The sequence below is a fragment of the Microcaecilia unicolor genome, chromosome 13 (genome assembly GCF_901765095.1).
Source record: "Microcaecilia unicolor chromosome 13, aMicUni1.1, whole genome shotgun sequence".
NCBI classification, from domain to species: Eukaryota; Metazoa; Chordata; class Amphibia; order Gymnophiona; family Siphonopidae; genus Microcaecilia; species Microcaecilia unicolor.
This window is the reverse complement of record NC_044043.1, coordinates 75,547,040-75,572,575: the sequence shown is the minus strand read 5'-3', so window position 1 is coordinate 75,572,575 and position 25,536 is coordinate 75,547,040. Positions and strand designations below refer to the sequence as shown.

At 42.7% G+C, this 25,536-nt stretch overlaps 1 protein-coding gene across 1 annotated transcript in view; it reads left to right on the top strand.

Annotated features, from left to right (window-relative positions):
* Nucleotides 1–623: 623 nt before the first annotated feature.
* Nucleotides 624–25,536, top strand: part of PANK4 (pantothenate kinase 4) — a 116,807-nt gene continuing 91,894 nt past the window's right edge. The window contains 1 exon segment of the mRNA XM_030222401.1: nucleotides 624–876. Within this exon segment, the coding sequence (XP_030078261.1) occupies nucleotides 759–876 (118 nt within the window). The 5' untranslated portion in view covers nucleotides 624–758.

Genomic DNA, 25,536 nt, shown 5'->3' with positions numbered 1-25,536 from the left:
TGCAGTTTACAATCTTTGGTTAAGAACTTCCTTGTGCGTTAAATAGTGCTTAGAACCGAAATGTTTATTTTGCTTCCATCTTTTTAATTTGATTGATCATTGCTTTATTAATAACCAGTCGCGGCAAGTACACTTTTAACAGTTAGCATAGCATTGCTCCCAGATCTCACGGTTTGCTTTACTCATGTTTGTTAACCCTTTTGGTCCCCAACTTCCGTTTGTTAAACCGCCCTGTATACAAACCACACTACTTTGAGGATGTAAATCAGAAACCAGAACTAGCTAAAACGATTCCTTCCTGTAATTGATTAACAAAGAAATCCCTGACCTTTGGTAAGTAACTCTTTTTTGCAAACCTTACTATTGTCACCTTTTAAACCAAGGAGATTCAACTTAACCTCCTTGATTTAAACAACCATCCTGTACTGCTCCCATCTTTCCCCACTTCAGACTTTCATTGGAAAGTTTTTATGAGTCACTTTTGTTTTCTACTATTACCTTTGATTCCCCTGAGGAAGGGGGATATTAGCACTCCAGAGCTAGTCAAAAATATTTTGTTAGTCCAGTAAAAAAAAAAAAAAAGAAAAAGTACCTTTTATGATCTTGTTTTATTAACCTTTATTTCTACGGAATAATTGCTGCACATCTCATTAACATAATATATACAGGCCCCCGCTAATTAAAATTCACTTATGCGCATATTTCTGCATATTCATTAGAGGGCAGCACTAGTCAGAGAGAGTCAAGAACAGTCCAAGATGGCGGCGTATGCGCTGAGCGGCCAGAGCCGCGACAGCTTGGACAAGAGCATCACCCTCCCACCAGACGAGATCTTCCGCAACCTGGAGAACGCCAAACGCTTCGCTATAGACATAGGTGAGAAAACGGCCGCGGGTTACGGCTGGACCGGGACTGGAGAGGGGTGGAGGCAACGGACCAAGCGCCCGCAGCCGCCTCGTTTCTCCTCACCGAACGACTTCCCCCCTGCGCCGCGAACGAAGCCACAAACGACGAGCCTGGCCGCGCGGGGCGCCTCTGGGAATTGTAGTTTGTAGCCCCGCCTCCTGGCCGCACCGGTATCTAGAGGGGCGAAGTGTGCTGGACTGCTGCGGCTCACGCCCTGCCTCCCCTGTGCCGCACCACTGGATTCATAGAGTCTCTTGGGGTGTCCGCCTTGAGGCCGAGCGGGAGACTCCAAGCCCCAGAGTGCCCCGGGGCTGATGGCAGGGCCTGGAGTAGGGTGGGGGCGGAGGCAGGTATTGACGGCAAGTAAACAACGTTAAAACAGGAAAGGCGGAGGGGCGGTTTGTGGTGACTGTCCGGCCAAAGTCTTAGGGAAAAAGGGCATCTGTGAGTATAGGATAAGACAAATTCTGGGAACCTCCCTCAGCCTGGTTTCCAGTGATACAGGATAAAACATGAGCTATGGCTCACTGCAGAGAGAAAGAGATATGAGAAGAAAATAGGAGGGGAAGGGAATTAATCCCTCAAAAATCATTCCTTATGTTACAGTAAAGAAAAATATGTTGAATTAATAGAGGAACTAAATAGAAATATCAGCCCTGGTATTGCTTGGGGTTGGGGCACAGCTCATTGTTCTTTATCTGCTGTCATTTTACTATATGAAGCCTGACCTGCCAAGATCCATTGCAGACTCTGATGTTCGCAAGGCCTGTGCATTACTTGTTGTTTAGAAGTGAATGTGCTACTGGCAGGGACCAGGTGGTCCTAACAGGGCAGGGCCCCCATGTTTTCTGGAAAAGTAGAGGTTATCATATCATTGCTGCTAAACTGGGCACTTAGAGGCTGATGTACTATCCTGTGGGGTTTCCTGAAAGTTAAACATTGTTTTGCAGGAAATTTTCAATGGGTACAAATTCAGGGCCCTGTTTACTAAGTCGTGCTATAGCCACACTAGCATTTTTAGGCGCGCTAACGCAAAAGACACCCATAGGAATATATGGGTGTCTCTTGCATTTAGTGCGTGCTAAAAAATACTAGTGCACCTTAGTAAACTGGGCCCTTAGCATTTTCTGGGGTCAGCCAGAGTGGTGTGGAGGAGTGGCCTAGTGGTTAGAGCACTGGTCTTGCAATCCAGAGGTGGCCGGTTCAAACCCCACTGCTGCTCCTTGTGATCTTGGGCAAGTCACTTAACCCTCCATTGCCTCAGGTATAAACTTAGATTGTGAGCCCTCCTGGGATAGAGAAATATCCAGTGTACCTGAATGTAACTCACCTTGAGCTACCTCTGAAAAAGGTGTGAGCAAAGTCTAAATAATAAATAAATATCACTAGGTGAACCTAGGCACCAAAATTTGGCCAGCTGTACTGGCTGCTTTGCTGGTCCCCAAGTGGATGCTGGGCTCGATGGACCCTTGGTCTTTTCCCAGTGTGGCATTACTTATGTACTTATGTTGGTAGGAATTTCCATGCCTTGCCACTGAAGACAGAATTGATTTGGGTGGACAGTGTTATGGGAGCCTGTGCGGTGGCTCTGCACCACTCTTAAGGCCATCCCCCAAGCGCATTCAAAATATGGTCGTGGGGGTCAGCACTGATCTCATGCGCTGCAAGACCAGCATTGCTTTGTGACTATGTGGTTTGGTGTCAGCCTTAAGTTAGAGGAGGAAGAGCGGCAAGTAAGTTGAAGTTGGCAGGTCAGGCACCCAGTACCCATGCACCAGCCCTGTCTCTGTAACAAACTTTCATGCAATAATTAGTTTTGGGGAAATTGGCAGAAAAAGATAAATGCTCCTCAACAATGTGTTGTCATCTTTTGTGAAAATAGGTGTACAAAGACTTTGTCTCCGGTTTTCGCTAAATTTAGAGGGGTTAATAGTCGGTGCTAGTTAATTGGGTAGGATCCTCTCCTACCTGCTTTTAACTAGTGCAGATTAGATCCACACAGGATATTTATTGGCATGTAAGCAGACAGTGCTGCTGAAGATCTTGTCTGACTGCAGTGGGACTATCCAGTTAGCGCTGGCATAGTTCAGGGCACAGTCGGCATGAAGCCAAAAGTTACCTGGGCACGCCATTATTCAGCAGCGGTATTCAGATGCTAATCCAATTAATTAGGACAACAAAAAGGCTATCCGGGTACTACCTCTGAATATTAGTGGGAAGGGCTCCCAGTAAATGGGTATTCAGTTCCCATACCTGGCTAGGGGGTTAGTATCTGATTCAATTCAGCCATTGTCAGCCAGCATTTAAAGAAATTCCAACCAATGCTGGCTGAATATTACTCTGAGAATGAAGCTGCTTTACATACATTTCCATCACAGCAGCTGATTACACACCAAAGCTTATTTAAATCCAAATAATGGACATGTTTTGTATATGAAAGGCCATATAACGAGTAAGTGAATAAACACAAACATCATAAAGACCTGCAATATGTGCCCATTTTGATGTTTTGTGCACAAAACCTCGGTAGCAACAGAATATGCAAACTGGTACATCATCCTCCTAGCTAGGTTGCTTTGCTGTGCTTGGAAATTCGACTGGGTACCATCTTTTTTTTGGAGGTTGCATTGGTTGCCTGAGGATGGCAGAATAACCTTCAAATTATGTGCAATGATATTCAGAATTGTACATGGATCAACCGTTTTGTATATGTTTTCATTACTGACTTTCTCGCTATTATGGAGAACCTTATGCAGAAAAATTCAGCTTTCCTACAGCATGTAATGTTAATTATAAATGGATTTTCTCTTCCTTTCTTATCAGACAGCTAAAATCTGGCCTCTGATTTTGGATTTGAGTCACCCCATGAACTGGATTTAGTAAATAGTGCTCAAAAAATGGCACCAAGAAAATTTGTACAGAGCGCTATTCTATACACAGGGCTCCAAGTTGGCATGCCAAAGTTTGGACTCAAGGATTTACACCAGCTGAAACCTGGTGTAAGTCCTGGCACATAAGTTTGGTGCGGATCCCCGGTATTCGATAATACTGCTGCATCTTTAATGAATGCTCCTGACCTGCCCATGCCCCTTCTATAGCCACGCCCCCCTTTTGAGTTGCACGCTATAAGATTTGCATGAGGGTCTTTATAGAATAGCGTGTACCAAGATGTGCGCACATATCCAAAATGTTGCCAATTAATGCCAATGTTGGTTAGCACCCAATTATTGGTGCTAATTGGCTCAATTAAATTGCAAATTTGAGCTCCAAATATAGAATCTGGGGGTATATAATTTTTCAAAAGATATTATTTGTCTCAAACTTTGGAGATTAACTCAGTTTCATTTTTGAGTTACTGATGTTATAATTTCCCAGTAACTGACTGGCTCCTTTGTTGTAATCTGTGATTAACCAGGAATCTGGAGATTGTAGAATATAAGACATGTATTGTATTGTTGTAATTGCAGAACACACAGGTTAGAGAGAGAGAGTTATTTTACCAGGGAGAAAAAAAATCCTTTCTGTGGAAGGCCCAGTGTTTAGTTTTATTGCATACTGCTCTTTGTAGATGTGCATTTCATTGGCAGTTCAATAATTACGTCTCTGTGTGTTAGTGTGAATTGCACTTCCATTACATCCAAGGAGGGGTAACTTGTGCTGAGTACAGCAGTCCCAAGTGTTTGGGAAAGTTGGCTCAGGCTTTGATGGTTGGGTAAACATTTTGTCAATTTCATTATAATTAGGATTTCTGTTTTAGCTGTTTGTAAACGTAGAAGATTATTTTCCAGTTAATTAGGGGCTCTTTCTCAGAGTACAAAAATTGATATGTAGTAAGAGTTTGTCACGGCCACCTCTGCACTTACTGCACCAGAGGGACTGCAGGTTAGCTGCGCAGCCGCCCCCGAACTGGACGCTGACAGTTGTTGCCCTTCTGGTGATGGGGGCTGCGCATTCCCAAACCTCCTCCTCCACAAGGGCCTTAGGCAGGTGTGTGTGTGTGTCGGGCGTGTTCTTCTGTGGGCTGGGCAGGACGTTGCCAGATGACATCAGGCAGGGGAGAGGGATTTAAACCTACTGGTTTAGTGTTTTCCCTGCCTTTGCAACTTCCGCTCTTTCCTCTAAGTTGTTGGCTCCTACGATACCTGCACTTCCTCCAGTTCCTGCTTTGTCGTTCCTGTCCCAGCCGAAGCCTGTCTTGGGATAATGCTGCTCCAGTGCTTCGTTCCTGTCCCAGCCGAAGCCCGTCTTGGGATAATGTCGCTCCACTTCTTCAGGTCGTTCCTGTCCCAGCCGAGGCACGTCATGGGATAATGCTGCTTCACTGCTTCAGATCACACCTGTCGCAGCCGAAGCCCGTCTTAGGATAATGCTGCTCCACTGCTTCAGGTCATTCCCGTCTCAGCCGAAACCTGTCTTCGGATAAGGCTGCTCCAGCATTTCAGTGCGTTCCTGCCCCTGCCTAGCCGAAGCTTATCTCGGGATAAGGCTGCTCCAGTGTTTGTTTGTTCCTGTCCCAGCCCAGTTGAAGCCCGTCTTAGGATAAGGCTGCTCCAAGTCTCTCAGATTGTTCCTGTCGCAGCTCTGCCGAAGCCTGCTGCGGAATAGGCTGTTTCAGGCGCTCCTGCTGTGTGCCTGTACAGGTGACCTGTGTACCGCCGGTTGGGGTCTCTGGGTCTTTGACTCAGGACACCCTTTCCAGCACTGAGGGCTCACCCACCAGTCAGTGGTAGTAACAGAGTTTTTGCAGTACAGCATCTTTTCTGGTTGAATCAAGTAATATGTTTGTGTAGCAGAAGAGATGATAGTGCAGAAAAGGCACCAAACTAAAGTGTAAGAATAAGGGAAAGGGGGAAATGGGACTTGATATACCGCCTTTCTGTGGTATTTTGCAACTGCATTCAAAGTGGTTTACATATATTCAGGTACTTATTTTGTACCAGGGGCAATGGAGGGTTAAGTGACTTGCCCAGAGTCACAAGGAGCTGCAGTGGGAATCGAACCCAGTTCCCCAGGATCAAAGTCCGCTGCACTAACCACTAGGCTAATCCTCCAGGAAAGGGGAGCCGGTGCTAGGAGAAGTCACAGTTTTCTAGTGTTTACCGTATAAACACTTTTTACATAACTTTTTGTTTTTTTTTGTGGTGGATAGGGGGGAGGTATTGGCTTTTTATAGGTTAAAACCTAAAATCAAAAGCCTTATCTATATTATTAGTGGTGAACGGACAAGAAGTCCAAGCAGGAAATGAAGGAAACCAGTAAGATGAAAGAACATTTATTGGTAGAACTTGCTATTTCAGGTGTTTATCTCTTTTGTTGAAAGCTAAGCTCAGTCACTTTGATGTTTTGTGTGTGGTTTATTAGATGTTGTCATTGGAAATTCATTGTGGCATATAAGTATTTTTATATCACTTCTCATGGAATTTACCATCTCCCTGATACAGACAATTGCTGAAATGTGGCCACTTTGGGTTTTTGTGTATGTGATGTTATAGCAGTGAATGAAGGTTCTTTCACTATGCTGGTTTCCTTCATTTCTTGCTTGACCTTGTCATCCTCCTTTCACCACTGTTGCCACCTGCCTTTGGCTTCTCTTCTAACTGTAATATTATACATTTTGCTTCTCGTTCAACCCAAATGTCAGGAACAACCTGTCATCCAGTGATGTCCCCTCTTTAAGTAGTGTGGTAGTTGTTAGACCACTTTAAAGGTAATAAATAAAAATAAAAGGAAAATAAGATGATATCATTTTTATGAAGTTGGTCCAATAAAAAAGGTTAACATTTCCCTTTCTTAATTTTGCTTTTAACTTCTGTTTCCCTCTTAAAATTTTTATAACATGTTCTCACCCTGGGTATCACATTGGGGAAGGTATTCCTTTCAGGTCTGTGTGGAATTGGATTACTACACTCGTTTAATTACGCTTATATAAAATAATATATATTTCTTCCCTCCTACTCACTTCTTTATGCTTGCCTAAACTGTTAAGTTTGTACTCTTATTTAATTCTCTGTAAGCCACATTGCGCCTGCATGTGTGGGAAAATGTGGGGTATAAGTCACAAATAAATAAATAAATAAATAATATGCTTATTGTGAACAAAACCAGCATGTGACAAACTCAATTGCGCAACTGTGATAAAAAAGATATTCATTTTAGCTTGTTTCTGATTTACCCCCTCCCCCCCCCCCCCCCCCCCGGTTGGCAACAGAAGATGGGTGCCATAATGCCCACCTGGTAGTGGGGTTGGCGTACTTGGTGGATGCTATTTATGATACGTTACGGGTTATGACCTGCAGTGTGTCTTTGGCTGTCACAGCACATCGGCAAATCTGATTGCGGCATTGGGCGGCGGATGCTACGTCAGTCGCATCTAGTTAAACTGCCCTTTCAGGGCAAGTGGCTGTTTGGAGAAGATCTCAGTAACATGGTGAAAGAACTGGGGGAAACTAAGCCACAGCAGTTGCAGGAGGATAAGCCAAAAGCCTCTGGTCATCTGTCTTCTGGGGGCTTTTGATCTCTATTTCAAGACTACAGACAGTACCGGCCTGGCCGTCAGCAATATGGTCAGAAGTTCCGCTTTCAGGCATGCTAGTCTTACTTTCATGTGAATAGGAAGTCCTCTTCTCAGTCAGCTAGAGCTCTTAATGCCTCCAGAGCTTCTTGATGATGTGAATCTAGTCCTCTTCCTCTGGTGGGAGGACTTCTTCAGGAGTTTCGGGAGGAGTGGGCCAAAATCACATCGGACCAGTGGGTTCTAGATATTCTTACAGTAGGTTTCAAGTTGGCGTTCTTCCATCTGGTCGCTCCTCTCTTTGTGCAGTCACCTTGTTGAAAGGGGACCAAGGTGGTTGAGGTTCAGGCCACCATAGATTCCTTGCAGGTGCTCCAGGTCATTGTTACAGTTCCCCAGGCCGAACAAGGACAAGGCAGGTACTCTGTCTACTTTTTTGTTCCAAAGAAGGAAGGCACCTTTTGTCCATTCTTGGATCTCAAAGGTCTAAACTGCAGCTTCAGAGTGTCCCGCGTTTGGATGGAGACACTGAGCATTCATAACCTCGGTTCAAGTGGGAGAATTTCTCATTACCCTTAATCTCAAGGAGGTATACTTGTATATACCCATATGGCCATCACATCAGAGGTTTATACGTTTTGCGGTGCTGAGTTGTCACTTCCAGTTCAGAGCCTTGCCCTTTAGTCTCACCACAGCTCCAAGAACGTTTACCAAGTCTATGGTGGTGATGGCGGCCTTCCTTCGGCGCCAGGGAATCAGAGTTCACCCATATCTTGACAACTGGCTCATTCATGCATCATCCTATTTGGACAACATGGCGGCGATGGACAAAGTTGTCTGTCTTCTGAAGTGGTTGGTTTGGGTGATCAATTTCGAGAAGAGCAGACTAACTCCATCGTAGACACTGGAATATCTGTGCATTCTATTCGACACAGCACGGGAGAGGATCTTCCTCAAGGAGCACAGGAGATCAAAGCTGGTTCAACACATTCGTGTTCTCCTCAGTCAAGGGTCAGGGACTACATCCATGTTATTGGATCAGTAATGGTGGTGATGGAAGTGGTGACATGGGCAGGGCTCATGTGGTAGGCCGCAATCCGCATGTTGAAAAGGATCGCATAGCACTAGGGCTGAATAATTCTTGTAGCCTGTGGTACATGGACCTGAATCAACTGCTGGCTGAGGGTCCTCTTTATCTTCTGCAGGAATATGGCCTACTGAAGCAAGGTCCTGGAGGATCTGTGCCCCTTTTGTCTTACGGCTTGGCTATTGAAAGGGTTCGGTTGAAATGAAATGGTTATTCTGATTCAGTCATTGCTACCTTGCTTCAGGCTCAGAAACGCTGTACATATGTGGCATATGCGAGGGTGTGGAGGATGTTCCAGGGCTGGTGTTCTGAACGCGGAGTTTTCTCCCTTCTGTGCTCAGATCGCACACATCCTAGTGTTTCTCCATGCAGGTCATCAGAAAGGATTGACATTGGGTTCTCTAAAAGTTCAGGTTGTAGCTTTGGCCTGTTTCAGGGGCCGACTACAGAAGATGTCTCTTGTGGACTCACCGAATGTCGTTTGATTCTTGCAGGGAGCAGGCTCCTTTCAGCCTCTATTTCATATGCCATGTCCAGAGTGTAACCTTTATTTAGTCCTTTGGGCTCTTTAGTCCTTTAGTCCGTTTGAGCCACTCTGGAAGGCCTCCTTGAAAGATCATATGCTAAAGACGGCGTTCTTGGTGGCTATGGTGTTGGCATGTAGGGTTTCAGAACTGCAGGCTCTCTTGTTGGGATCCGTTTTCCAGAGACGGGGGTCTCTCTGTGCATGGTTCCTTCCTTTCTTCCAAAAGTGGTATTGGCATTTCATCTCAACCAGTCTGTGGCGCTTCTGTCTTTTCGCAGAGAGGACGAAGAGGCTCAGTATTCTTCCTTGAAGCTTCTTGATGTATGTAGACTCCTCATTAGATATCTGGAAGTCATGAATGAGTTTTGCAAATCGAGAACCCACAATTGCTAGATGGCTGAAGGTGACTATCATGTCAGCTTATTTGCTTGTGGAGAAGCGGGCCGCTGACATCCTGGGCGAAGACTACCTTATTGTCTTCAGATATTTGCAAGGCGGCCACATGGTTGACGCTGCATACCTCTGCCAAGCATGATCAGAAGTTGGTTTTGGGGCTTTGGCCCTCAGGGCAGTAGCGCCAGGATCCCATCCACTCTAAGGATTGCTTCGAACATCCCACAAACTCTGGAATAGTGGGAAGCTACGTAATGGAAGGAGAAATTAGGTCTTTCCTGATAGTTTTCTTTCCATTAGTCCTTCCCACTATTCCAGAGGCCCACTTGAGGTTTCTGATATGTTTAGTCGGTGCAAAATAATGGGTCAAATAGCACCATGCAAGGTGACAGTTGTTTTCTGCATATCAAACTAAACACAGGGGTGGAAGATGCTAGTGGATCACAAAGTAATTTATTCATCCAGAGTCCGGAGACTGAATATTTCCCAATCCTGACAGATTGAACTCAACATGGGCCATGTTTTGGCACCCAAAGCCTTCATCAGGGGTTCTTCTAAGCAAGTGGGATTTCTGTAAAATGTGCATGACTGGTGTACAGCTTAAATAAAAGCTTTGTTAGCCAAAGTTAGTCGTCAGTACCACAGCTGCTTTCAAAGTGCAAACCGCTTCTAAATATCCTCGACCATTATGAAATCTGTGGAGCTGTCATGAAATGGTTCTCTGGCTTTCTAAAGTCCAGATCATATCAAGTCAAACAATCAGGTGCAATTTCTTCAACATGGTCTTCTGATTGTGGAGGACTTCAAGGTTTTCCTCTGTCCCCTATCCTGTTCAATATCATGATGATCCCTTAGGTAATCTACTAGAAATAAATGGTCTTTCTTCATTCGTTTATGCTGATGTTGTCACCATTTATATCCCATTCTCTAAAGAATTATATGAAATAATGAACTTGATCAAATTAGGCATCAAATTAATGGAATCTTGGACATCTAATTTTAAATTAAAACTCAGTACTGAAAAAAAACTAAGCTTCTAATACCTCACTACCCTATAAATCTTAAAAATTTTACATTAGAGAACATCATTTATCCCCTTGACTCTTCAGTGAAACTGTTAGGAATCATGAGCGATCAATTCCTTCAAGTTTCTAAGGTGGTCTTAAGCGTCTTTAATTCGCTTTGGAAACTAAAGAGATTAAGACCTTTTTCACGGAATCAGTCTGTTTTAATGCCCCCCCTTTTAGACCCCTTCTTGACCCCTCTACACGGAGGGGTAAAGAGCGTTAGTTCATCCAAAAGGGTTTGAATTGTTTCCCTGACCTCCAGGGTTACCCAGTCCCATGGGGGTCTGTTCTGGGGAGGCATCAGAAGGCGGAGTTCACACCTTATTCCCATGACCACAGCTTTCTGTCTAATAGGGTCTAAGGAGATCTTTGGCCATTTATGTTCCCACATATAAAGATCTACCCTAGTTAGTTCAGGGAGTGAGGATCTCTTGTGTATGGTTTTCTTTGTAGAATAAATGACAGATAAAGAATAAGTAGAAATAAAGACACAGATGGTTTTCAGAAAGAAGGTTCAATTTATTCTTACCAAGATTAAATCTTCAACTTGGTACATTCATCATCAGACAGATTCTGGGTTCAATTGCACAGAGCTGTGCCTTCCGAGAAGAGTTGGGGAAATGTTCCAACTATCTGGCAAAATCTCCTCTCTTTTATAGGCACAGGTCTTAATACAAGTCAATGGCAAGAGCCTTTTTTTTTTCTTAATATTGCACAACCTCTGAATCATTTTTTTCCCTTTTCCGGCAGGTGTCCATTTGTACCCTCTTCTTTCCGTTTTAGCTATTACAAGATTTCCGTTATTGTCAACAACATGTTTTTCTTCTTACAAAAATATCTGTTTTAGCTATTGCACCTGATTATGACATTTCCGTTTTTGTCAACACTTGTTTTTCTCTCTCTTGATACAAAAATATCTCTATACTAGCATATCAGTTTCATATCATCTTTCATATAATCTTATGATCTGAGTGCCACAGACTTAATTTTATAAACCAAACTTCATCCATTTTTATCCATTATTTCTACATTTTAGGTGCTATGTTCAATTTGACAGTTGTACCAGATTTTGTTAAGACTCATCATGTAGGCCTGCTTTTGCAGGTTCTCATCTATGAGACCATTAGTGGGTTACCAGGCCTAGTCAGGGCTTCTCAGCTGGTTCAAGCCGTGTAACTTGGCCCATCACCATTCCAGTGGACAGGCCTCAAGCTAGAACACATATTAACATTCCCCTCTTCACCCTATCCCATAGGGTGACACCAGGGTTAACGTACCATGGTACCATCCATTTCAGAAGGTATTCTATAAAGCTTTCGATTTTTTTTTAAGAGTCTAAATGTAAACTAACCTGGTACTGTCAGATTTGTTTGGTTTGAGATTACCATGTTGGCACCACTTCAATTATTACAATCCTTCTTATCCATTCTTGCAGTTAGGCAACATACTATAATTATAAAATATTTTTCTTTACCCATTAATATGCAGGTTCTATCTTACTCCTACCTATATGTGTATATATTGTATATATTGTTCACAATCATAAACTCTTTGGTTATATACTGATTATATCTTGAGTATACATTCGCATAGATTACATAGAGCTGATTATTGATTACATCATTTCTTCAGGCTTAACACTATTATATTGCATCCCTGTGTTCCATTACATGATTATACTGTTGCAGACATTTGTACATTGTCTCTAGGATTCGCATAGCGATTGGTCCATCTCATAGGGAGATAGTCCAATGTGTTATCTCCAGTGGTGTTGGGAAGGAGATTTTCGTACAGGGCATACTGTCCTGCTGTTGTCTTCTTTGTTATTGCGGTTTCAATTAAGCGTTCTACTAAGCCTCTAGCACAAGGGATTATGCAACATCCTACTAATACAAAAATAGCTACCACTATAATTATGGTGGTGGCTGCAGAAATGATAAATGTCTTCCATTTACCAAATGCTTTATCCATCCAACCATACTTTTGGTTCAACCCCTAGTACTAGCAAAATTTGACTACTACAACTCCATTTATGCAGGAATTAAAGGCGGCCTTATCCAAAAATTACAAACTGCTCAAAATACCGCTGCACGCCTCATATATACATCACCTTGCTTCGTCAAAGCAACTCCTCTTCTATATAACCTACACTGGTTACCAATAAAAGATAGAATATCTTTCAAGTTCTGTGTTTTTATTCATCAAATTCTATATGGTTCTTCTCCATCATATATGAACAATCTCATTGAATTACCTCCATGTAATACCGTATCATTATCCAGAGAATATTAGATTGTAAGCTCTTTGAGCAGAGACTGTCTTTCTTCTATGTTTGTGCAGCGCTGCGTACGCCTTGTAGCGCTATAGAAATGCTAAATAGTAGTAGTAGTAGAATATCTCATTCTGCATTTCCCTATTTGTAGGAATGTAATCTATAAAACAATCCACAATGCCAGTTTCTCGTATCAAGGTACTAAAATTTGGAATTCTCTACCAAAAACAATTAGATACACAGATGATTACCTGTCCTTCAGAAACCTACTAAAAACTCATTTTTTCAGTTTAGTCTTTCAGAAAACAAAGAATTCTATTTGAACATTATCCATTCATACAATTAATTTCACTTCTTCTTTCCTCCCTAATCCTAGCAAGCGCTAATTGTAGCCGTATTTATTCATATTTACTTCTTTGTTTACAAACTTAATCTTCTTCTCTATCCATCTGCCCTTAAGAACAGTTGAATCCAGGTTAATTCACCATGGGAGTTGTTTACTAAAGCTTAGCTGGAGTTATCTGCAGTAGAGCCCATTTTATTCCTGTGAGCCCTGCTGCAGGTAACTCGAGCTAAGCTTTAGTAAACAACCCCCCATATACAGTGGGGGAAATAAGTATTTGATCCCTTGCTGATTTTGTAAGTTTGCCCACTGACAAAGACATGAGCAGCCCATAATTGAAGGGTAGGTTATTGGTAACAGTGAGAGATAGCACATCACAAATTAAATCCGGAAAATCACATTGTGGAAAGTATATGAATTTATTTGCATTCTGCAGAGGGAAATAAGTATTTGATCCCCCACCAACCAGTAAGAGATCTGGCCCCTACAGACCAGGTAGATGCTCCAAATCAACTCGTTACCTGCATGACAGACAGCTGTCGGCAATGGTCACCTGTATGAAAGACACCTGTCCACAGACTCAGTGAATCAGTCAGACTCTAACCTCTACAAAATGGCCAAGAGCAAGGAGCTGTCTAAGGATGTCAGGGACAAGATCATACACCTGCACAAGGCTGGAATGGGCTACAAAACCATCAGTAAGACGCTGGGCGAGAAGGAGACAACTGTTGGTGCCATAGTAAGAAAATGGAAGAAGTACAAAATGACTGTCAATCGACAAAGATCTGGGGCTCCACGCAAAATCTCACCTCGTGGGGTATCCTTGATCATGAGGAAGGTTAGAAATCAGCCTACAACTACAAGGGGGGAACTTGTCAATGATCTCAAGGCAGCTGGGACCACTGTCACCACGAAAACCATTGGTAACACATTACGACATAACGGATTGCAATCCTGCAGTGCCCGCAAGGTCCCCCTGCTCCGGAAGGCACATGTGACGGCCCGTCTGAAGTTTGCCAGTGAACACCTGGATGATGCCGAGAGTGATTGGGAGAAGGTGCTGTGGTCAGATGAGACAAAAATTGAGCTCTTTGGCATGAACTCAACTCGCCGTGTTTGGAGGAAGAGAAATGCTGCCTATGACCCAAAGAACACCGTCCCCACTGTCAAGCATGGAGGTGGAAATGTTATGTTTTGGGGGTGTTTCTCTGCTAAGGGCACAGGACTACTTCACCGCATCAATGGGAGAATGGATGGGGCCATGTACCGTACAATTCTGAGTGACAACCTCCTTCCCTCCGCCAGGGCCTTAAAAATGGGTCGTGGCTGGGTCTTCCAGCACGACAATGACCCAAACCATACAGCCAAGGCAACAAAGGAGTGGCTCAGGAAGAAGCACATTAGGGTCATGGAGTGGCCTAGCCAGTCACCAGACCTTAATCCCATTGAAAACTTATGGAGGGAGCTGAAGCTGCGAGTTGCCAAGCGACAGCCCAGAACTCTTAATGATTTAGAGATGATCTGCAAAGAGGAGTGGACCAAAATTCCTCCTGACATGTGTGCAAACCTCATCATCAACTACAGAAGACGTCTGACCGCTGTGCTTGCCAACAAGGGTTTTGCCACCAAGTATTAGGTCTTGTTTGCCAGAGGGATTAAATACTTATTTCCCTCTGCAGAATGCAAATAAATTCATATACTTTCCACAATGTGATTTTCCGGATTTAATTTGTGATGTGCTATCTCTCACTGTTACCAATAACCTACCCTTCAATTATGGGCTGCTCATGTCTTTGTCAGTGGGCAAACTTACAAAATCAGCAAGGGATCAAATACTTATTTCCCCCACTGTATGTTATATTTTTTTTACAAAGCCAATGTTATAGCATTATTTATTGTATTTTATCATCTGTTTCTGTACTTTTTAATATGTATCATTCATTTAATTGTTTGTTATGTAAGCCACATTGAACCTGAATCACTCTCTGGCTAATGTGGGATAAAAATGTTATAAATAAATAAATATTTATATAGAATTCTTGTAGTATATAGTTTCAATATGAAAATCTTGGGGGTGAAGAGGGGAGCTAGGGTTTGAAAATTAATTGAGGGGGGGCACATACAGTGGTGGAAATAAGTATTTGATCCCTTGCTGATTTTGTAAGTTTGCCCACTGACAAAGACATGAGCAGCCCATAATTGAAGGGTAGGTTATTGGTAACAGTGAGAGATAGCACATCACAAATTAAATCCGGAAAATCACATTGTGGAAAGTATATGAATTTATTTGCATTCTGCAGAGGGAAATAAGTATTTAATCCCTCTGGCAAACAAGACCTAATACTTGGTGGCAAAACCCTTGTTGGCAAGCACAGCGGTCAGACGTCTTCTGTAGTTGATGATGAGGTTTGCACACATGTCAGGAGGAATTTTGGTCCACTCCTCTTTGCAGATCATCTCTAAATCATTAAGAGTTCTGGGCTGTCGCTTGGCAACTCGCAGCTTCAGCTCCCTCCATAAGTTTTCAATGGGATTAAGGTCTGGTGACTGGCTAGGCCACTCCATGACCCTAATGTGCTTCTTCCTGAGCCACTCCTTTGTTGCCTTGGCTGTATGTTTTGGGTCATTGTCGTGCTGGAAGACCCAGCCACGACCCATTTTTAAGGCCCTGGCGGAGGGAAGGAGGTTGTCACTCAGAATTGTACGGTACATGGCCCCATCCATTCTCCCATTGATGCGGTGAAGTAGTCCTGTGCCCTTAGCAGAGAAACACCCCCAAAACATAACATTTCCACCTCCATGCTTGACAGTGGGGACGGTGTTCTTTGGGTCATAGGCAGCATTTCTATTCCTCCAAACACGGCGAGTTGAGTTCATGCCAAAGAGCTCAATTTTTGTCTCATCTGACCACAGCACCTTCTCCCAATCACTCTCGGCATCATCCAGGTGTTCACTGGCAAACTTCAGACGGGCCGTCACATGTGCCTTCCGGAGCAGGGGGACCTTGCGGGCACTGCAGGATTGCAATCCGTTATGTCGTAATGTGTTACCAATGGTTTTCGTGGTGACAGTGGTCCCAGCTGCCTTGAGATCATTGACAAGTTCCCCCCTTGTAGTTGTAGGCTGATTTCTAACCTTCCTCATGATCAAGGATACCCCACGAGGTGAGATTTTGCGTGGAGCCCCAGATCTTTGTCGATTGACAGTCATTTTGTACTTCTTCCATTTTCTTACTATGGCACCAACAGTTGTCTCCTTCTCGCCCAGCGTCTTACTGATGGTTTTGTAGCCCATTCCAGCCTTGTGCAGGTGTATGATCTTGTCCCTGACATCCTTAGACAGCTCCTTGCTCTTGGCCATTTTGTAGAGGTTAGAGTCTGACTGATTCACTGAGTCTGTGGACAGGTGTCTTTCATACAGGTGACCATTGCCGACAGCTGTCTGTCATGCAGGTAACGAGTTGATTTGGAGCATCTACCTGGTCTGTAGGGGCCAGATCTCTTACTGGTTGGTGGGGGATCAAATACTTATTTCCCTCTGCAGAATGCAAATAAATTCATATACTTTCCACAATGTGATTTTCCGGATTTAATTTGTGATGTGCTATCTCTCACTGTTACCAATAACCTACCCTTCAATTATGGGCTGCTCATGTCTTTGTCAGTGGGCAAACTTACAAAATCAGCAAGGGATCAAATACTTATTTCCACCACTGTAAGTCTGCAGGTTCACCTAAGGCACCCAAAAGACTTACACTGACCCTGTTTGTCCTAGTTGCTGGGCTATTTCCTTCAGTGGGGTTGAATGATTAGTTTCTACTGTATAATGTATTGCACAAAGTTTACAAGAACAGAAGATGGTGTTTAAATATTTTGCTCCTTCTGCCTAAGTTCATCAACTTGAATTTGGGCAGAGGATCCATAACACAGTTCTTGGACTATATGTGTTACTGGATACTTTGGACAGTACTCAGTCTGCAGGGGAAAACATCTGGTTTGTTTCAATACCTAAAACGTCTTTAAAAATCGAGATAGAGCAATGCTTTTCAGTATACTTAGCAACATGCTTGCTGTGGAATAGGCTTCAGATATGAGGCTTTCTTTGACTCTGTATGCAGTAGTCGGCTTTCATTTGTGGTTCTTTGCATCCCATACTTGACTCTCCTTGGTAGGCCTAGAAGAATTAAGCTTACCAAGAGAATCGGGAGCACAAGTGAGACTTTCCCTCATTTTAGGTAGAAAGACTTAGTTGAATATTAGAACACTATTATGATTTTGTTAGTATGAATTGCTTGGAGAACTTTACTTCTAATATGTCAAGCTGCTTTGAATGGTCCTGTGAGATCAATAAGGTTGGATAGACGTGTAAACATAATTGATTTGTCCAAGGTCACTTAAGGACTCTACAGCAGAGATGAAATTTGAACCAGTGGAGTGGGAAAGTAGTCTAATGATTTGAGCAGCAGACTGAGAAATGGGGAAGCCAGTGTTCAAATCTTGTTGATGTTCCTTGTGACCTTGAGTAAGTCACTTTTGCTTCCATCACCTCGGGTGCAAATAGGTTAGTAAGTACCTGTAAATTGTACGCTCACTGGTGAGGAAAATGCTTACAGTATCTGAATATTTTACCTTGAGCTCCACTGAAAAGATAATAAGTAAAGCTAAAACAAATAAGCCAAGGCATTCAAATTCCCAGGCCACTCAGGGCACACTCTACCTCTCAATTAATTGCAGTATCTACTAGGCTGCGATATATCTTTAATTAGACTGACTTAAAAGTGATGTCAAGATGTGTAAAACTTTCAGAGCTCATGAATCCCTTTTGGAATAAGTGGTCTGGAAAGTTCATGTACTGTCTTCTTGCCATACATTTTTTGTTGATCTAGTAAAAGGTTTCACGGTTTACAAAGAATCCATTTTTTTTCTCCAAGATCAGTGCAGCTGGTACAATAGTCTGTTTTTAGCAGATTTTTGTGTTTCCTTGGTTACAAAGCCTGAGGTAAAAAGATGTTAAAATGATTTTAAAATTTGGATCCTGCATTTTTTCCTTTCATATTTTAATTATTGCATGTAAATTAAAAGTCCTATGATTTCACATCACTCCCACCTTGTTACGTTATAGTACTGTACAGTCTCAATTGTCTGACCTTCGCTAATCTGACCATCCGGCATATCTGACAGTTTCCCCGGCAACATCATCATGTCTCTTTCCATTTTCTGGCATAGCACAGAGGAAAGTTTCGCACCTGAGATGGATTTGTTTCAGACCCGGGACCCTGCTCTTACAGCAAAACAGTACCATTGTTACCCAAGACCCTGCTTTTACGGCCTTTGTTTATGCATTGTTTGAGGGGTTACCATCGTTTTTCATATTATCTAACTTTTCACGTATCCAGCAACCGGTCTGTCCCATTTACGACGGATCATCTTTACTGTATATTGAAATATGGGTCATGCCAGCCATTAAATAACTGTAGTAAATCCCTTTTGTCTGGAAATGAAAGAAATTCTATTTAATCAACTTTGTTTATCAAGTTCTAAAGAAGCTCAGTGGAGAATTCACAGGATCCACTAAAGGTCTCAAGTCAGCAGGTATAGCTGCCCACAGGGAAGCATTTCTTTATGCTCTGGGCTTGTGAGTCTCTGGTGATAAAGCAGCAGATTAAGTTGTCCCTAATGTTTAAAGATCATTGTCTCCACATATCTATGGTTTGAGGTGCAGTTTCTAAGCCTATAGAATATACTTTCAGGCAGAAAGCAAAGGTGAATAGAGCAGTATTCTGCTCTCTAGTGTCAAGTAGATTTTGTCTAGGGAGTCCATTTGTTTATCACCTCATTCCAAACCCTTGCATTTCTGACCAATTGCCTTGTGGCTGGTATTCCATTTTGTGTAGAGAAGACTGTGTGTTGCAAGGTGTTTATATTGTCATAGTCATTCATCTTAAGGCAGTCAGTGTTTGTCATCACATATCACAGTCCTCTTGGTTTTGACTGATGAAATCACTGTGCACCTAGTTAGAGGAGAAGATGCCCTCCTAGTCAACATATTCACCACTTTTGACGTGGTAGACCACCTTCTTCTATTATCCCATCTTCAAGACTTGGGCATCAGAATTATTTATTTAAGTTTCAGTTTACTTCTTTCTGTATTGAGTGGAACTCAGCATTATCTACATTCTCCTTATTATGTCTGAAGCATTATCTACATTCTCCTTATTATGTCTGAAGCCCTACAAAGGTCTGTTTTGGTCCCCAACCTATCAGTGTGCCCCTTGCCCTTCTTACCACACAAAGCTATGCATTAGTTCCGATTTCTACATTGGTGATGTACAACTTGCAGTGTTTACTTGAACTCTTATTAGGACATAGTGGCCAAGTGGCTTTGAAACCATAAGCTGAACCTTAATCCTGAAAAATAGGAGGCAATGAGGCATATTTTCAAAGCACTTAGCCTTCCAAAGTTCCATAGGTTTCTATGGAACTTTGGAAGGCTAAGTGCTTTGAAAATATGCCTCAATGTGAATCATCTGGAAGATTTTTTGCCTAGAATAGCCCATTCAATTTTGGGAACACCTGTTACTCTTAAAGAGAAGATGACCATCTTGGGCTTTAATTCATTATTAGATTGGTTATACTGTCTTATCTGGACTAGCTAATCAAAATGGTTCACAAAAATTAATACATACTGTAATATCTTATAAACAATAACATAAAATAAAAACATAAGTCTCAGGATTACACAAATTAAGCAGTCCACAATAACAACAACAGAAGTAACAACAACCTAGCCTAAGCTCGCTGATCCTGGAAAAGCAAGAGTAGAATAATTTTTTAAGCCTTTCTTAAAGTCGGTAAGTTGGGTTCTAAACAAAAGAATGATGGGAGAGAGTTCCATAAAGCTGGAGCAAGATAATAAAATGCAGAAGCACAAGTAGAATCTAATCTTGCAGGTGAAAGAGGTGGAACAACTAAGGGGCCCTTTTACTAAGCTACATAAGCTTCTACGCATGCCCAATGTGCGCCAAAATGGAGTTACCGCCCGGCTACTGTGTGGCTCTTGTGGTAATTTCATTTTTGGCGCATGCCCGATACAAGCATCTGAAAAAGAATTTTCGGACGCGTACCAAGATCAGGATCTTTTGAATCGCCAAAAGTAACCAGTTGAATGTCATTAGCAAAAACTCCCTCCTGGGTCAGTGGAAGAGTGGCCTAATGGTTAGTGCAGTGGGCTGGGAAACTGGTTTTGATTCCCACTGCAGCTCCTTGTGAATCTGGGCAAGTCATGTAACCTTCCATTGCCTCAGGTACAAAAAAACTTATATTGAGAACACTCTAGGGACAGAGAAAGTACCTGTATATAATTTAAAAAGCAAACCTGTAAACCACTTTGATTGTATCACAGAAAGACAGTTTATCAAATCCATGACCATTTACCCTTTAATGCTAATGGGCTCAAAAACAAATTGAATATTAAGGGTGACAACGGAGAGCCACAGGGTAAACACTGAATCTTCGATGGCTCAGAAGAGTGTAATACTTCTATGTTAAATTGTACAGCGCTGCGTAACCCTAGTAGTGCTTTAGAAATGTCAAGTAGTAGTAATAAAAAAAAGAATCGTTCTGACGAATTAAACCACTTATAGACCATATCCCTTAATCTGTGATGGTCTGTAAGGTCAAAAATCTGGACACTCAATCTTTAATCTCCAGGAAATTATTTTCTTATTTTGTAGAATCTCTCCTGGAACCAAGAGATGTTCAAGCTTTAGCTGCCTAGATCATAGGAGCCAACTTTTCAAAATTATTGGGGGTGCTAAGCCCAGTGGAACTAACCCCTTCCTAGACACATACAAGGAATTTTCTCAATATTGGGTGTTCTCAAGCACCCACAGAGCCAGCTCCTATGGCCTAGATGATGGCAGTGTCCTTCTTCCTGGCCAGTCCTTTCTCTCTAAATAGATTGCAGCTTATCCAAAATACTGCCATTAAACTCCTATGTTTTGCAGACAAAGTATGATTGCATCACTGGCTGCCAGTCTTGTTGCATATAAAATTCAATAACCTCACTCTCAAGTTTTGTGCACTCCATGAGGGTCATCTCAAATATCTATTTGATCTCATTGTCCCGTATTCCCTCTTCTTGGCTCAATCTCATAACAGTCCACGTTCAAATCAAACTTCTCTAAATGCCAACTGAAAGCAAATGGGGCTTTTAGACTTTTGGAAGGAGATTTAGAGGCCTGAAAAAACTGACTGATGAGAATTTCCTAGAGCCCTATACTATCCCCGTGCGAATGAAAAGATGACTACAGTTCCTTATTTGGCAGACTGACTTCATGCAGAGTTAGGCACCAACATTTTTCAAGACTGTGGTGCGGAGGTAGGTGCAAGTGGGTATTGCACCTGCCTCCCAACTAAGAGGCATGTGGTGGTGGTCAGGGAGGCGAGCAAGGGACTTTTTGGACTGCCTTGGTCAGTTGTGAAGCTTAGGGTAGGGTTCTGGGGGTCCACCAGTGACGGTTGAGGGGGGGGTTCAGTGATGCACAGCATTTTACCTCACATAACCTTCAGCTGCTGCACTGCATCTTTGCAGCAGGCAGAGCTGATGTAAAGATTCAGGTTCAGATTATTTGATATACTGCTCATATAACAAAAAAAAATCTAAACAGTTTACAAAGTAAATAAAATGTAAGGGAGTGGAGTATAAAACAGACTAATCTAGCAGTGAAACATTCAAGTCCAAAACAGAGCAACAACATCTACAAGGTGAGAAGAGGGAAAAGAATGGTTATAATCTAAAAGAAAGGGAAAATGAGGGAGGAAATAAGATCTTAATTTCTGTCTTCAGAGTCCCCTGCCAGATACACAGTAACTAGAGAGAGGAGTAATAAGAGTTAAACTAGTTGTTTGCAAAAGCAAGGGGAAAATAATGTGCTTTCAGCTGAATTTTTCCAGAGAGGTTTCCAGCCTGAGATAAAGCTAGTCCAGAGGTCAGGGTTAGTTACAGTAAAGCGTTCAGTGCTTCAAAAAGAGTAAAAAAGATGGAAAAAAATCTAGCACTGCAGGAGCAATTTATCATGCAGCAATTTGCATGCCCACTGGGCTATCCCTTAGCTCATTGGTTTATGCTGGTACTCCCGTGCCAGTCTTCCTGCATGGGAAGTAAGATTAGCACATGAAAATCAAGTGTAAACTGCTGTGTTGATGGGTCCCTCTGTGAGTACCTGGTTTCCTGCCAGGTAAAAGTTGCCCTTTCCATATGTGATTGAAGTAACCCACTGTCAGGACCTGGATAAAATTCTGAGAGGCCTGCAACAGACAATCTTCTGCCTTGATGTGTGCCTATCAGAAACAGCACAATTGATAAGCAGGAGCCACAAAACTTATGTACTCCTTTTTTCTAAAGGCAACTGCTAAGAGCACTAAAAAAGGGGAGCAGTGTTTTTGCTTGCTAAATAAGAACAGTCTTGACCAAGACAAGTTGGACAGTTACTGGCCAGCATCTAACATTCCATCATCTTCCAAGTGTACCTTGTGATAGGGAGGTGTGATATGAATTTAATTTTTATTTATTTTTTTTATGGGGACCAAATGTAACTCTGTTGGTACTTCCAAAGACTATACAGCTCACTTTGGTGCTCATTTTCAAAGCACATAGATTTACAAAGTTACATAGGTTGCTATCAGGCTTATTTTTGAAAGAGAAGGACGCCCTTCTTTCGACACAAATTGGAAGATGGGCGTCCTTCTCCCAGGGTCACCCAAATCGGCATAATCCCAAAGTTCCGGGGGGCGTTTTGGAGGTGTAACGAAGGCGGGACTTGGGCGAGCCTAACACATGGGTGTCCTCGACCCATAATCGAAAAAAGAAGGGCGTCCCTGACAAGCACTTGGACGATTTTACTTGGTCGTTTTTTTGTTACGACCAAGCCACGAAAAGGTGCCCAAACTGACCAGATGACCACCAGAGGGAATCGGGGATGACTTCCCCTTACTCCCCCAGTGGTCACTAACCCTGTCCCACCCTCAAAAAATTCTTTAAAAATATTTTTTTACCAGTCTCAAATGTCATACTCGGGTACATCGCAGCAGTATGCAGGTCCCTGGAGCAGTTTTAGTGGGTGCAGTGCACTTCAGACAGGCGGACCCAGGCCCATCCTCCCCTTGCTGTTACGCTGTTGGTGGTAAATGTGAGCCCTCCAAAACCCACCAGAAACCCACTGTAACCACATCTAGGTGTCCGCCTTCACCCCTAAGGGCTATGGTAGTGGTGTACAGTTGTGGGGTTTGGGGGGCTCAGCACACACGATAAGGGAGCTATGCACCTGGGAGCAATTTCTTTAGTCCACTGCAGTGCCCCCTAGGGTGCCCAGTTGTGTCCTGGCATGTGAGGGGGACCAGTACACTACAAATGGTGGCTCCTCCCACGACCAAAGGGCTTGGATTTGGTCGTTTCTGAGATGGGCGTCCTCAGTTTCCATTATCACTGAAAATCAGAAATGACCAAGTCTAAGGACGACCATCTCTAAGGTCAACCTAAATTTCCAGATTTGGGTGTTCCCGACCGTATTATTGAAACAAGATGGACGTCCATCTTTTGTTTCGGTAATACGTCCATCTTGTTTCAATAATACGAGTTTCCCTGCTCTTTCACGGGGATGTCCTGCGAGGACGTCCTCAGAAAAACTTTGGCGTCCCTTTCGATTATGCTCCTCTATTTAACTTTGTAAGTCTATGTGCTATGAAAGTAAGCCTCTTTGTCTTCTAGTTGAAAACAAGTCAATTTGCCTTAATCCAGAATTTGCCAAGTCAGTTAAAAAAAAATAAATCGGAGGTATTTAAGAGGTGGAAAATTCTAATGTGTCTGCTCACCCCGCCACCTTGTGACTAAAATGCCCTTGCTGGTGCCTGGCTACCTTGAGGAAGTCTGAGGGGGGGGGGGGGGGGATGAGGAGGAAGACCAAAGAGAAAAGGAGTTACCTGTTACCACTGGAGAAAGGGGCAGTACTGATACTACAGCACATTAGCATTGGCATACTGCTAGGAAAAGTATGTAGTTGTAGCCTGGAATGGACCTTGCTGAGCTGTCAAGATGTTATTAGTGCAGGAGAGAAGAGAAGGGAATAGGCCTGAAGTGCAATAGAGGAAAACAGCCTGTCCTCCCTCCACAAAAGTGAGCAAAAAAAAAAAAAGAACACAAAATGCAGAATAGTCATTTTCTTCTAGCTCTGATAATTTGTGGTTGGTGCCAGCTTTCCACCCTGCTTGTGATAGCAGTCTGAGGTTCTGAGAAGGATTAGTAGTGCAGGTCCGTGACTCGTAACCACCTGCCTCCACCTACCCTCCTCCTTCCTGTACACAATAATTGATTTGATTTGCTTACTTTATTTTTTGTCTATTAGATTGTAAGCTCTTTGAGCAGGGACTGTCTTTCTTCTATGTTTGTGCAGCGCTGCGTATGCCTTGTAGTGCTATAGAAATGCTAAATAGTAGTAGTAGTAGTCTCTTGTAATCAGAGGTGATATTGTGATGTCATAATGCCTCAGGCCACCAATAAGAGCCAACCTCATCAGTGATGTCACAATGGCTTGATTGTCCTATACTTGGCTCACTTTTATTACATAGCTCTTTGAGCAGGGACTGTCTTTCTTCTATGTTTGTGCAGCGCTGCGTATGCCTTGTAGTGCTATAGAAATGCTAAATAGTAGTAGTAGTAGTGTTGTTTTTATAATAATGAGAGGAGCCTTCAGAGACTTGAAACACTGACGCAGCCCTCACAAAATAAACTAAAATAAAACTGGAATGTGACACGGAAATCTTCAAGTTTATAAATGACATTTATACCCCATATTTTCCTGCACATTTTAGAGTTCAGTGTGCTAACAAGCTACAAGAAGAAAGTACAAAATATGAAATAAAAATAAAAATCCATAATCCCACACAAATCAACAAAGGAAAGAATCATGAGTGGGAAAGCGCGGGGTACAAATGTAACAAAAATAAAAAATAAATAAATTGTAAATATATATGCAATTGGGAGAGGGGGGATGCAGGGGGAGTGGGGGAAAGAAAAAACTAGGCACCAGCATCAATTAAAAGACATTTTTATAAAAAGGAAAGATTTCAACAACTTGTGAAAAACTAAGTAATCATGCTGGGATCTAGTGTTCTTTTGTGGTTTTCTTGTAACCCATGAGGCCTCCTCCAGTCATACCCAGGCTTTCCAATTTTCTTTGGGGTAGAGCTGGTAGTACTTTGCACTAGCTCAGCTGCTGAGCCTAGAGATAACAAACGATAGAAGTAATATATTTTGTATTTTGGACTGCGTAGCACATGCCTTGGCTCATCAGGAAGTGCAGGACTACAGATCTCAGAATGTGTTGCTGTAGGGTGAGACTGCAAAGCAGTAATGGCCGAGAACGTCTATGACAC